The sequence below is a fragment of the Barbus barbus genome (genome assembly GCF_936440315.1).
Source record: "Barbus barbus genome assembly, chromosome: 19".
Lineage (NCBI taxonomy): Eukaryota > Metazoa > Chordata > Actinopteri > Cypriniformes > Cyprinidae > Barbus > Barbus barbus.
This window is the reverse complement of record NC_136747.1, coordinates 1,058,595-1,070,468: the sequence shown is the minus strand read 5'-3', so window position 1 is coordinate 1,070,468 and position 11,874 is coordinate 1,058,595. Positions and strand designations below refer to the sequence as shown.

General features: G+C 47.3%; 1 protein-coding gene across 1 annotated transcript in view; it reads left to right on the top strand.

Moving 5' to 3' along the window:
* The first annotated feature begins 1,060 nt into the window (after positions 1 to 1,060).
* LOC306885354 (CMP-N-acetylneuraminate-beta-galactosamide-alpha-2,3-sialyltransferase 1-like) overlaps positions 1,061 to 11,874 on the top strand; it is a 64,642-nt gene continuing 53,828 nt past the window's right edge. Inside the window, exon 1 of the mRNA XM_079441809.1 lies at positions 1,061 to 1,250. Coding sequence (XP_079297935.1) covers positions 1,240 to 1,250 — 11 coding nt within the window. The 5' untranslated portion in view covers positions 1,061 to 1,239. The remainder of the gene's footprint in view (positions 1,251 to 11,874) is intronic.

The window sequence follows — 11,874 nt, the reverse complement described above, 5'->3', positions numbered from 1 at the left end:
TAATTTATCAATATGTAGCTTAAAAATTTACTGACTTTCAAATAGGATGCCCAGGTAACTTACAACATATTCTATTTTTGTTCCCTGGAAGGATATAATGTCAGGGAGATTACTTGGTACAACTTTAGAATAAAAAAAAATAATTAAACTAGTTTTATCTGTGTTTAAGAGCAGCTTAAGTTGACATAAACAGAACTGAACAATATCAAATGCTGACTGTAAAAACTGAAGTGCTTGTGAGGCTGATGGAGCACAGTAGTAAATAGCAGTGTCGTCTGCATACAGATGATACTTAGCATTTGGAATGTTATCACATAAATTATTTATATACAAGGAAAATAAAATAGGTCCCAGAACAGAGCCCTGATGAACACCTTTGGAAAGTGACAAAATAGATGAAACACAATCTTTTAAAAACACACACTGTGTTCTCCCTGATAAATAGTTGGCAAACCATTTAATAGCATTTTCAGAAAGACCAACAATGGAGAGTGTATTTAAGAGTATGCCATGATCAACTGTGTCAAAAGCCTTTGATAAGTCAAGGAAAAGAGCTGAACAAACTTTTTTGCAATTTAAGGCATCAATAATATCACTAAATACTTTCATAGCAGCAGTAACAGTACTATGCTGCTTTCTGAATGCAGATTGAAAAGGAGAAAAATAGTATTTATTTCCAGAAAAGATTTTAATTGCTCATTTAATTATTTCTCTAAAAGCTTGGATAAATCACAGTTTAGATATTGATCTATAATTGTTCAGCTGCAAAAGGTTCCCCCTTTTGAAGAAAGGAGAAACAAACGCAGACTTCCCAATCTTAGGAATCTTAGGGGTGACAGCAAAGGGGTTAAAGTCCCCCTGTAGTCAAAAATTGTACCCCTTAAAACTCATCTTTGATCATCAAAATTAAATATTTAAATGTTTTTTCTTGTCAAAATTATTTTCTCATGCCTTAAAATAGCTTAATGTAACTCTACACCCTTGCCTCATTTACTAAATGCGAAACATATGCAAATTAGCCCAGCCTCCACTCAGTCACACCAGCCAGGGCCTCCTGATCAGACAGATAATGACAGATACAACTATGTTTTTACTAGCGGATACAGTGCAGCCTGTAAAGTCGTTAAAGTTACTTATTGATGATGCGGTGTCCTCAACATGCCTCGAAGACACGAATGCAGCCAAGTTTGTGATTCTTAATTCTCACCTGCGAGCATCACATGTGAAGAGCAGACACCGATGTGGGAGAGGTGGGTCTGACTCCGGCTACTTTTACACTGTTGCTGCGGGCTATTATTCAAGTTAGTGGTTCTAAATTCACGTTAAACCATGACTTCATGGTTTTTTTGTGCTATTTTATTTTTGGTTTTGTGCTGGTAATCCTATTGGTATATTTTGCATGCAATCTCTATGCTATTATCTCTATGCGCACAGCGTTTGTATAAATGGAGGGATATGCTAATGATAGGAATCTATCCGTTGACATTATTGTTTTAGTTTTTTTTGTAACGTAGAAAACCGAGGGCTGTTTCAAACTGTGTTTCTGGGACTGCCATTGGGAAACTACAGTTTAAGGAGAAAATACTCAGCAATGGTGTTGATTAATGGACTGGCACATGGTTTGTCTAAAAGCAAATTACAAAACAGTACATAGACAAATAAATGACATAAAAAAAACTACAGGGGGACATTAACGCAGGCGGTAATTTGCACTGCTCTTGGTAGATTGCACTGGTCGTGAAAAAGGAAATGATCTGGCTGCTTCTGTCTTTAATGTGTGCATTGTCAGTAAATCACATGCAGAATTTCATTGTACAAACATGTAAATAGCCTATAAGAATCTAACCCTAAAAAGTTATTCCATGGGGAAATCATCCCATGTGCACAGACCTGCTAGAGAACAGATTTTGCTGTAATATATCATTTCAGTCTTAAAGCCCAAGGTATACATTATAACTCTTATTTAAATAAGTACAAAGACAATTTCAGTGAAAAAGTCCAAGCACTAGATAAGGATGAATCTTTCTAGCATGCATGTGTTGAGCATCTCAGTATATTCTGGGTTTAAATAATGGTGCAAGGGTGGGCCGGTGCTAGGAAAAAAAAAAAAACATTTCATTTGACTCAGCAGTGGTGAGAGGGACAGATGGGGAGTTTGTGAAAAGGGTCTGAAAGATCCGGTCTCTATCAGCTGTGGACATAGTTTCCACAGACAGTGCATCAGTTTATACTGGGATCAGTCCAGGGGCTGGTTGCACCAGCTGGACGTACACCCGGTTGTAAGACTAGGCTGGACGTAAAATGCGCTTTAAGTCATGCGTAGAATTTATACACGTTGCACCATCTTTCTATTGCCTGTTCACCTGTTAGTGATGGGCTTGTTCCAGTATTTGGCCATTGATCTTCTCCGGCTGCGCTGTCACTTGCCTGGACCTGCGCCTGCGGCTCTCCACCTTCATCCGGACATCGCCTTCCAGCCTCGCCCGAGATATATCCATCGAGGGTCCCGCCGGAATTTCCACCACAACAGTTTAACTGCAATAAAATCCATTTGGTCCAGCTTTCCTCGTCCCCCACGATCCATCAACCGGGCTGTCGACCATAGTGTGTTTGCCCGCCTAGCTCCGTCGGCTAGCACCACTACCACCTGTGACAACATCGCACTCAACTTTGCTCTGCTCAACATCCGCTCATTGACAGATAAGGGACATCTCATCCAGGACCTCATTTCAGATCGTAAGCTTGACTTTCTTTGTTTAACCGAGACATGGCAACAGCCCAACAACTTTTCTCAGCTCAATGAATCCACTCCTAGTGGGTTTGTTTACATCTGTCAACCACGTAGTTCCGGCCGGGGAGGAGGTCTCGCGATAATCTATCACGAGAAGTGGAAAGCACGTTTGAATCTGTTGTCTGCAAGCTTTCTGGTCCCACTCCAACCATTATTGCTACTGTCTACCGCCCCCCAAAACCGAATAGTGAATTTTTAAATGATTTTGCTGTCTTTCTTACTCATCTATCCTCTCTCTCATCAAACATAATTCTGCTGGGTGATTTTAATATCCACATGGACAATATTAATTTGCTCCTCACTAAAGACTTTTCCTCTTGTTTAGAGAGTTTTGGATTTCAGCAACATATCACTTTCCCTACACACTCAAAAGGACATACCCTGAACTTAATTTGCTGCTCTGGTGTAACCCCTTCTGATTTAACACCTGCTGAACTCCCCATAACTGACCATTATCTTATCTCATTTTCAGTGAAACTCACTCTCTCCATTTTTAAAAAAACACATTTTTATTTAATTTCGGAACATAAAGAATATCAATCCTGCCACTCTCACTTCAAGTTTACACTCCTTCTGCCCCCCCAACACTCATAATTTATCCTCCCCCGATGATCTGGTTTCTCATTACAACACTAGACTACATAATATTCTTGATTCCCTTGCTCCGTTAAAATCCAGATCCGTTTCATTTTCTGTTTCTGCCCCCTGGTTCACTACCGATCTTCGTCTCATGAAAGCCAAAGGTCGGCAATTTGAACGTCTCTATAAGAAAACTGGTCTCACTATTCACAAAGAAATGTATAATAATCACATCTTACAATACAAGGATTCCATTGCTCGCACTAAAAGTCACTACTACTCCAGTATAATCTCTGCTAACAAAGGAAACTCAAAGTCACTGTTTTCCATACTTAACAATATCACTCAACCTCAGGACTCTTTTCTCCCTCACTTGCATACAACCAAATTTTGCAATTCCATTATGTTGTTTTTCACTGAAAAAATAAAAAATATTCACCAGAATCGTGGACATATTCCTCATTACAGCATCTCAGATGATTTTTATCCATCCACACATTCATTCTCTTCCTTCCACCTCCCAGCTATCTCTGAAATCACTGAACTGATCAGGAAATCTAAGGCTTCTACTTGCCAACTTGACCCCTTCCCCACACAACTTGTCAAAACTTGTCTCCCATCCCTGGTTCCCTACATTTCTGCTATCATCCACTCCTCTCTCACCACTGGAATTGTTCCAACATAATTTAAAATTGCTTCCATTACTCCAACTTTGAAAAAAGTGGGTGCCAACCCCTTTGATTACAATAATTTCCATCCGATCTCAAATTTACCATTCATTTCCAAAATATTTGAAAAAACAGTTGCCTCTCAACTTCATTCTCATTTATCCGAAAATAACCTGTATGAACAGTTCCAGTCTGGTTTTCGTCCACTTCACAGCACTGAAACAGCACTTATCAAAATCACCAATGACCTCCTTATGGCAGCTGATTCTGGACTCCTCACCATTCTCATTCTCCTCGACCTAACCTCAGCTTTTGATACCATTTGTCACACCACCCTCCTCAACAGGTTATCTGCCATTGGTATCACTCACACTCCCTTAGACTGGTTCACTTCCTATCTCTCTGGCCGCACTCAGTTTGTTCAATTTAAATCTTTTAAATCCAGTCCCTTCAATGTTACTTCAGGTGTTCCCCAGGGCTCTGTCCTGGGGCCCCTGCTCTTTATCATTTACCTCCTTCCCCTGGGTAGTATTTTCCGTAAATTTAACATTCAGTTTCACTGTTATGCTGATGACACCCAGCTCTACCTTTCGACCAAACCCTCATCTACTCTCCCACCCACATCCCTTACTGGCTGCATCTCAGAAATAAAAATTTGGTTTACACAGAATTTTCTCAAATTAAATAGCAATAAAACCGAGGTTCTCCTCATTGGCACTAAATCTACTTTATCTAAATCCAACGGCTTTTCTCTCACTATTGATAGTTCCTCCGTTTCACCCTCCCCTCAGGTTAAGAGTCTGGGTGTCATCCTTTACACCACATTACCTTTTCAATCTCACATCAATAATATTACCCGGTCTGCCTATTTCCACCTAAGAAATATTAATCGTCTCCGCCCCTCCCTTACCCCCCACACAGCCTGCATCCTTGTCCACAGCCTCGTCACTTCACGTCTTGACTACTGCAACTCTCTCCTGTTCGGTCTCCCTCACAAATCCCTTCATAAACTTCAATTGGTCCAGAATTCAGCTGCTCGCATAATAACACAAACACCTTTCATTCATCACATCACCCCTGTTCTTCAACAGCTTCACTGGCTTCCGGTTCAGTTTCGTATCCATTTCAAAGTTCTTTTATTAACATTCAAAGCCATTCACAACCTGTCCCCCCCATATCTGTCTGATCTCCTCCAGGTTACAACCACCTCCCGCTTACTCAGGTCATCCTCCTCCATACACCTCTCTGTCCCCCGTGCCCGTCTCACCACTATGGGGAGCAGAGCTTTCAGTCAATCTGCTCCCCGACTCTGGAACGCACTACCACCACAACTCAGAAACATTGATTCGTTCTCTCACTTTAAACTTCAACTTAAAACGCATCTGTTTAAAACTGCTTATCATATCTAATGTACTGTAACATGCTCTGCCTCTTTTAATTGTTCTTAATATTGTTTTATTTTCTATATTTCTTATTCTGCGCTGTTTTAAATGTATTATGTATCTTTGTACGGTGTCCTTGAGTGCCGAGAAAGGCACCTTCAAATAAAATGTATTATTATTATTATTATTATTATTATTATTATCTCACACTAAATCTTACGCCTAGTCAGAGGTAGGTGTAAAGTGAAAAGTCATGATTTGGTCTGACATTATTAGTTTTTAGGATTCATGTCTGTTAGTTCACTTCCACACACGGTTCGACATGCGCTAGGACCGCGGTTGAACTTAAATCTGACAACACATCTGCAATATGGTTTGTTATAAATAACATGTAAAAAAAAACAGGGTTCAGATAATATATGCTTCTGTTGATGGATGCGCATTCTGGCTTCCCAGTATATTACAACAACAGCGATGAAAAAAAAAAAGTGGACAAACCATTCACTCATGTTCAATGCTGTATGTTGGAATATGAGCATTTATTCCGTCATCACCCGGGTGCTGATAGCGCGCGTGCACAGGTGAGACCTGAACAGCACACGTTGATATCTGTGTTTAAACTAAACTCATTTAAGCTTTGCCAGTTTAAACATGTAAGAGCCAGAGGATGAGAAGATTTGTGCGTGCACTCATCAGAAGTGCAGTATCCTATCAGTATCCTATAACAAACATAGCCAGCTGAACATACAGTAAGAGTGCATTCTCTTAAAGTGACAGTACTTTCTTAATATTAATCAAACAGCAACAACAAAAAAATCACTCATGCTCTTGATTGAATCGCTTTTTTAACTTTAATAAAGATTCATCTTTAATTTATACAGTCAAATATGCAACAGCTTTACATTTGATTACTTTATTCAATTTCTGTACCTAAAAACTAATGCTAGACCTACCTAAAAAAATCCCTGAAAATCAATGTTTATTTTATTTGTATCTTCACTCTGTTGTATTTAATTGTGCTGATGCTTGTAGTTAGATAGATTATTCTTATTTTCTTTATTTTTATTTGACAGTATAGCCTAGTTCCCTTCCAGGAACTTCGAGCTGCGTCGAAACGCATATGGGGACGCCTTCAGCGTGACCAGGCTCTGAATATGATGTGTAATCAGTCAAACAAGGGCGTGGCGTCACGGGCGGGGTGACGTCACGACCAGGAAGCATATAAGCACGTGCGGCGGAGCCGGCTTCAGCTTTTTGTCATTCAGCGAAGCGCTCTGTGTGTGTCAGTCTTATTTACTGTTGTTTGTCCTAGTTTTAAGTGGAAAGCATTCAGTATCATGCCAAAGCCAAGCTCAGGGGTGAAGCTTTTAGACCACGTTTTGAGTCGTGTGTGCATCCTTGCCCTCGCTATATCACGAGCGAGGACACACACGATTTGTGCGTGGTCTGCCTGGGTGCGGAGCACGCAGAATCGGTCTCCGCACCCGGAGGGCTCTCTTCGAGAAGGGAGCCTTCGCGAGCTCCCCACGCAGTGCCGGTCCCGCTGCTGCCGAGGCAGAGCGGCGGCTGCACTCGTGGGGCTCGCAGGCTGATCTGGCTGGCGAGTGTGAGACGGGCATGTCCTTATCTCCTTCCCTCTTCCCCCCGAGACGAGGGCTCAACGCTTCGTCTCTCTTCCTCCGAGGAGGTTGATGTGACGAGCGTTGACGAGGTTTCGCCGCCTCTCTCGCCCCAGAGAGCTACTTCTACACAGGAGCCTTCCGTTTTCCCCGATCTCCTCACCGAGGTGTCGAGATCGCGGGTGAAATCTTTTCGTCCCGGCCATTCGTTCCCGCGGGAACTGAATGAGCGCGGGTATGCGGCGATGCCGCGGGTTGAACAGACGCTTGCGAACTATCTGTCTCCCTCTACGGCATCGCCTTTGAAGGCTCCTGCTCTGCTTACAACATCTTTGGTGGGCAGAGGGTATGCGCGCTCTCTAAACTCAGGTGGCTGCTGGGCGGGCGCAGCCTCCTCCGCATACCAGCTCCAGAGGGTATGCGCGCTCTCTAAACTCAGGTGGCTGCTGGGCGGGCGCAGCCTCCTCCGCATACCAGCTCCAGAGGGTATGCGCGCTCTCTAAACTCAGGTGGCTGCTGGGCGGGCGCAGCCTCCTCCGCATACCAGCTCCTCGCGCAAAAGGTCCTGACGGGCGAGCCCCAGGACCGCGGAGGGTGACCCCTACTGGGGTGGAGTGGCTTGCACCGCGGCACTCGGTGACCACTTCACCTCGGTGCCCTCCAGGGACTTGTCTGCTGACCCTGCCGCTGTTCCAGGGCACAGCCGGTCCCAGCGAGTATATTTCTCAGGTTTGTCCGCCCGGCAGCGCGGAGCCGAGAAACTCGCCTCAGCCGCCAGATTACGCGTCTCATTCCGGTGCGCCGCATCGAGACAGCGGTCTGGCCGCTTCTCTGAACCCAGAGGTCAGTCTCGAGAGACTGATTCCCTTAGAAGATCATTGGGCAGCAAGCTGCTGAATGTGTCTCTTTGGGTCCTGCCTTGCACGGTCTGGTTCGTTCAGAGGTCCTGACGGGTGAGCCCCAGGACTACGGAGGACGACCCCTACTGGGGTAGAGCGGCTTACACCGCGGCACACGGTGACCGTCTCCCCTCGGTGCCCTCCGGGGATTTGTCTGTCAACCCTGCAGTTCCAGGGCACAGCAGGTCCCAGCAAGTATTACTCTCAGGTTCTTCCGCCTGTGATTTCAGCGGACCTGAGAAACTCGCCTCAGCCGCCAGATTACGCGTCTCCTGCCGGTGCGCCGCAGCGAGGCAGCGGTCTGGCCGGTCCTCTAACACCAGAGGTCAGTCTCGAGAGACTGATTCCCTTAGTAGATCGTTTGGCAGCCTGGCAGCGACTGCCGAATGTGTCTCTTTGGGTCCTGCGGACGGTAGAGGCTGGCTATTCCATCCAGTCCAATGGGCCACCTCCGCTGTTCAACGGGGTCTGTGTGACTACGGTCCGCCCCGAGCAGGCTCTGGTCTTGGAACAGGAAGTCGATACTTTGTTGAGGAAGGAAGCCATCGAGTTAGTTCCTCCTCACGAAGTCCACGCCGGCTGCTACAGCCTGTACTTCATTGTTCCAAAGAAGGATGGGGGCTGAGGCCCATACTGGATTTGAGTCTTCTGAACCACTCAGCCAGAAAGCTGAAGTTCAAGATGCTCACTGTCAGGCAGATCGTGTCTCAAATCAGGTCCGAGGACTGATTTGTCACGACAGACCTCAAATATGTCTATTTCCATGTACCCATCCTTCCCTCTCACAGGGAGTTCCTGAGGTTCGCTTTCGGGGGCAAAGCATATCAGTATCGGGTTCTTCCCCTCGGCCTAGCACTCTCACCCCGCACTTTCACCAAGTGTGTGGATGCGGCACTGGTCCCGTTGCGACTGCAGGGCATCCGCATACTCAATTATATCGACAATTGGTCGATCCTCACTCAATTAGAGCGGGCGGCGATTCGGCATCGAGGTGTCGTTCTCGCCCACATGAAAGATTTGGGGGGGGGGTTAAGACTAAACGCCAAGGAAAGTGTGCTTTCTCCAGCTCAGAGAACCACTTATCCAGGTGTAGTGTGGGATTCGACCACGATGCAGGCTCGTTTGACCCCTGCTCGGATCGAGTCGATCCTCACGGCAGTCGAGAGAGTGTGAGAAGGCCAGCCATTCACCGTCAAGCAGTTTCAGAGACTGCTTGGGCTCATGGCAGCTGCGTCCAGCGTGATTCCTTCTGGCCTGCTGTACATGAGGCCCCTACAGTGGTGGCTCAAGACCAAGGGGGTCTCCCTGAGGGGAGACTCACTCCGCGCTGTCAAAGTGTCACGCCGCTGTCCGTGCCTTAGACATGTGGAGGAACCCTTGGTTCTTGTCCCGGGGCCCGGTGCTGGGAGCTCCTTGTCGCCGCGTCTCGCTAGCGACAGACGCTTCCCTCACCGGTTGGGGTGCGGTCATGAGTGGCCACCCTGCCCCCTGTGGAGTGGTCGCCACCTGACATGGCATATCAACCAGCTAGAGATCCTAGCTGTGTTCCGTGCGCTCAAGCACTTCCTCCCAGACCTAAGAGATCACCACGTGCTGGTGCGCACCGACAGCACGGCAGTGGTCTCTTACATCAACCACCAAGGAGGTCTGTGGTCGCGCCCCTTGTATAAGCTGGCACACCAGATCCTTGTGAGGTCCCAGAGCAAGCTCCTATGACTGAGAGCTGTGCACATTCCTGGGCATCTTTATGTGGGAGCAGGCGTCCTGTCGAGACAGGGGCCGAGGCCCGGGGTATCCCTGAGGGGTGAAGCAGATGTGGAAGGTTTTCGGCCAGGCACAGGTGGACCTCTTCGCCACTCGAGAGTCAGCGCAATGTCCCCTCTGGTTCCTCCAGCTCCTCCGGGACTGGACGGTATGGTACAGACATGGCCGAGGCTCCGTCTGTACGCCTTCCCCCTGATCGCTCTGCTCCCGGGAGTTCTGGCGAGAGTGCGCCGGGACGAGGTCAGTCTACCGTTGGTAGCGCCGTTCTGGCCGGGCCGAGTATGTCTCGGACCTGATATCTCTCCTCGACGGCACTCCGTGGGAAGTGCCTGTTAGGAGGGACCTCCTCTCACATGCCGGGGGCACCGAGGTGCACCCTCACCCGGAGTTATGGAAGCTGTGGGTGTGGCCCCTGAGGGGGCACAACTCAGAGCTTCCGGTCTGTCAACCGAGGTTGTCAAGACCATCCTCCAATCCAGAGCTCCCTCAACGAGGAAACTGTACGCCTTGAAGTGGAGGCTCTTTACTTCTTGGTGCGGGGACCACCATGCTCGACCCAGTCAACTGCCCAGTTGGTGCAGTACTGGAGTTCCTGCAGGCCCGTTTCTCCGCAGGGGTAACCCATTCCACTGTTAAGGTCTACTTGGCAGCTATTTCGTCATACCACGCCCTTATTGCTGGCCAGTCAGTGGGTAGACACCCCCTAGTTACACGTTTCCTCCGCGGTGCGCTGAGGCTGAGGCCTCCGGTATGATCTCGCGTCCCTACGTGGGACCTGGCTGTGGTTCTGGAGGCTCTGTGCATTGCACCTTTCGAGCCCATTCAGGAGATAACTGAGAAACTCCTCACTATCAAGACCGTTTTCTTATTGGCTATCACCTCTCTGAGGAGGGTGAGTGACCTTCAGGCCCTGACTACGGCCTCTATTCACTTTGCGCCCGGTTCGGCGAAAGTATTCCTCTACCCCCGCGTGGGGTATGTTCCGAAGGTCCCATCGGTCGTTCCACAGCCGGTCGTACTGCAGGCCTTCTGTCCTCCTCCCTTCGGGGAGCCAGACCAGGAGAAGCACAACCGTATGTGTCCAGTGCGAGCACTAGACGCATACATCCACAGGTCCTCCCTGTGGAGAATGTCGGACCAGCTGCCCGTGTGCTATGGTCCGCCTAGGAGGGGTCTTCCTGCTACGAAGCCCTCCTCTTAGTAGGTGGATTGTGGGTGCCATGGCTTTGGCATACGAGGCCTCTGAGCTCCCCCCGCCGGTGGGAGTCAGAGCGCACTCAACCCGAGGTGTGGCGGCCTCCAAGGCCTTCTGGGCAGGTGTTCCATGCAGGACATCTGCAACGCAGCTGGGTGGTCCACGCCCCTGACTTTCGTTAGGTTCTATGACCTCGACATCCGAGCCACTCCCGGCTCCTCTGTCCTTTCGTCCTGACACCAGGCAGGGACTTGTCAGTCTGGCGGTGTTGGTATCTCGTTCCCATATGCGTTTCGACGCAGCTCGAAGTTCCTGGAAGGGAACGTCTCAGGTTACGTATGTAACCATGGTTCCCTGAAGGGAACGAGACGCTGTGTCGCGTTGCCACACTTCCGGCATCCCTGCCAGCGCTTGCTTCATGACTTGAAGCTGAAGCCGGCTCCGCCGCACGTGCTTATATGCTTCCTGGTCGTGACGTCACCCCGCCCGTGACGCCTCGCCCTTGTTTGACTGATTACACATCATATTCAAAGCCTGGTCACGCTGAAGGCGTTCCCATATGCGTTTCGACGCAGCGTCTCGTTCCCTTCAGGGAACCATGGTTACATACGTAACCTGAGACGTTTTTCCCTAAACTGTACCAAAACCGTGACTCTAAAACCGTGATACAAACCGAACCCTGTAAAAGTTGAACTGTTCCACCTCTACTGTTAGTTAATTACTTTTACTTTACTTTACTTTTAGTCATTTAGCAGACACTTCTATCCAAAGCAACATACAAATAATAAAAGTAACTAAAACTAAAAGTCAAAACTCTGTAAATACTATATACACACATTTAAGAAAATAAAGAAATTAAATAAAATTGAAAAATGCATACAACAACATTTCAATACTAAACATTTAAATGAAAACAAAAAATAAGCTAAAAGCAATTCAAAATATTAAAACAACAAAAGGTATAAGTATATTAATGC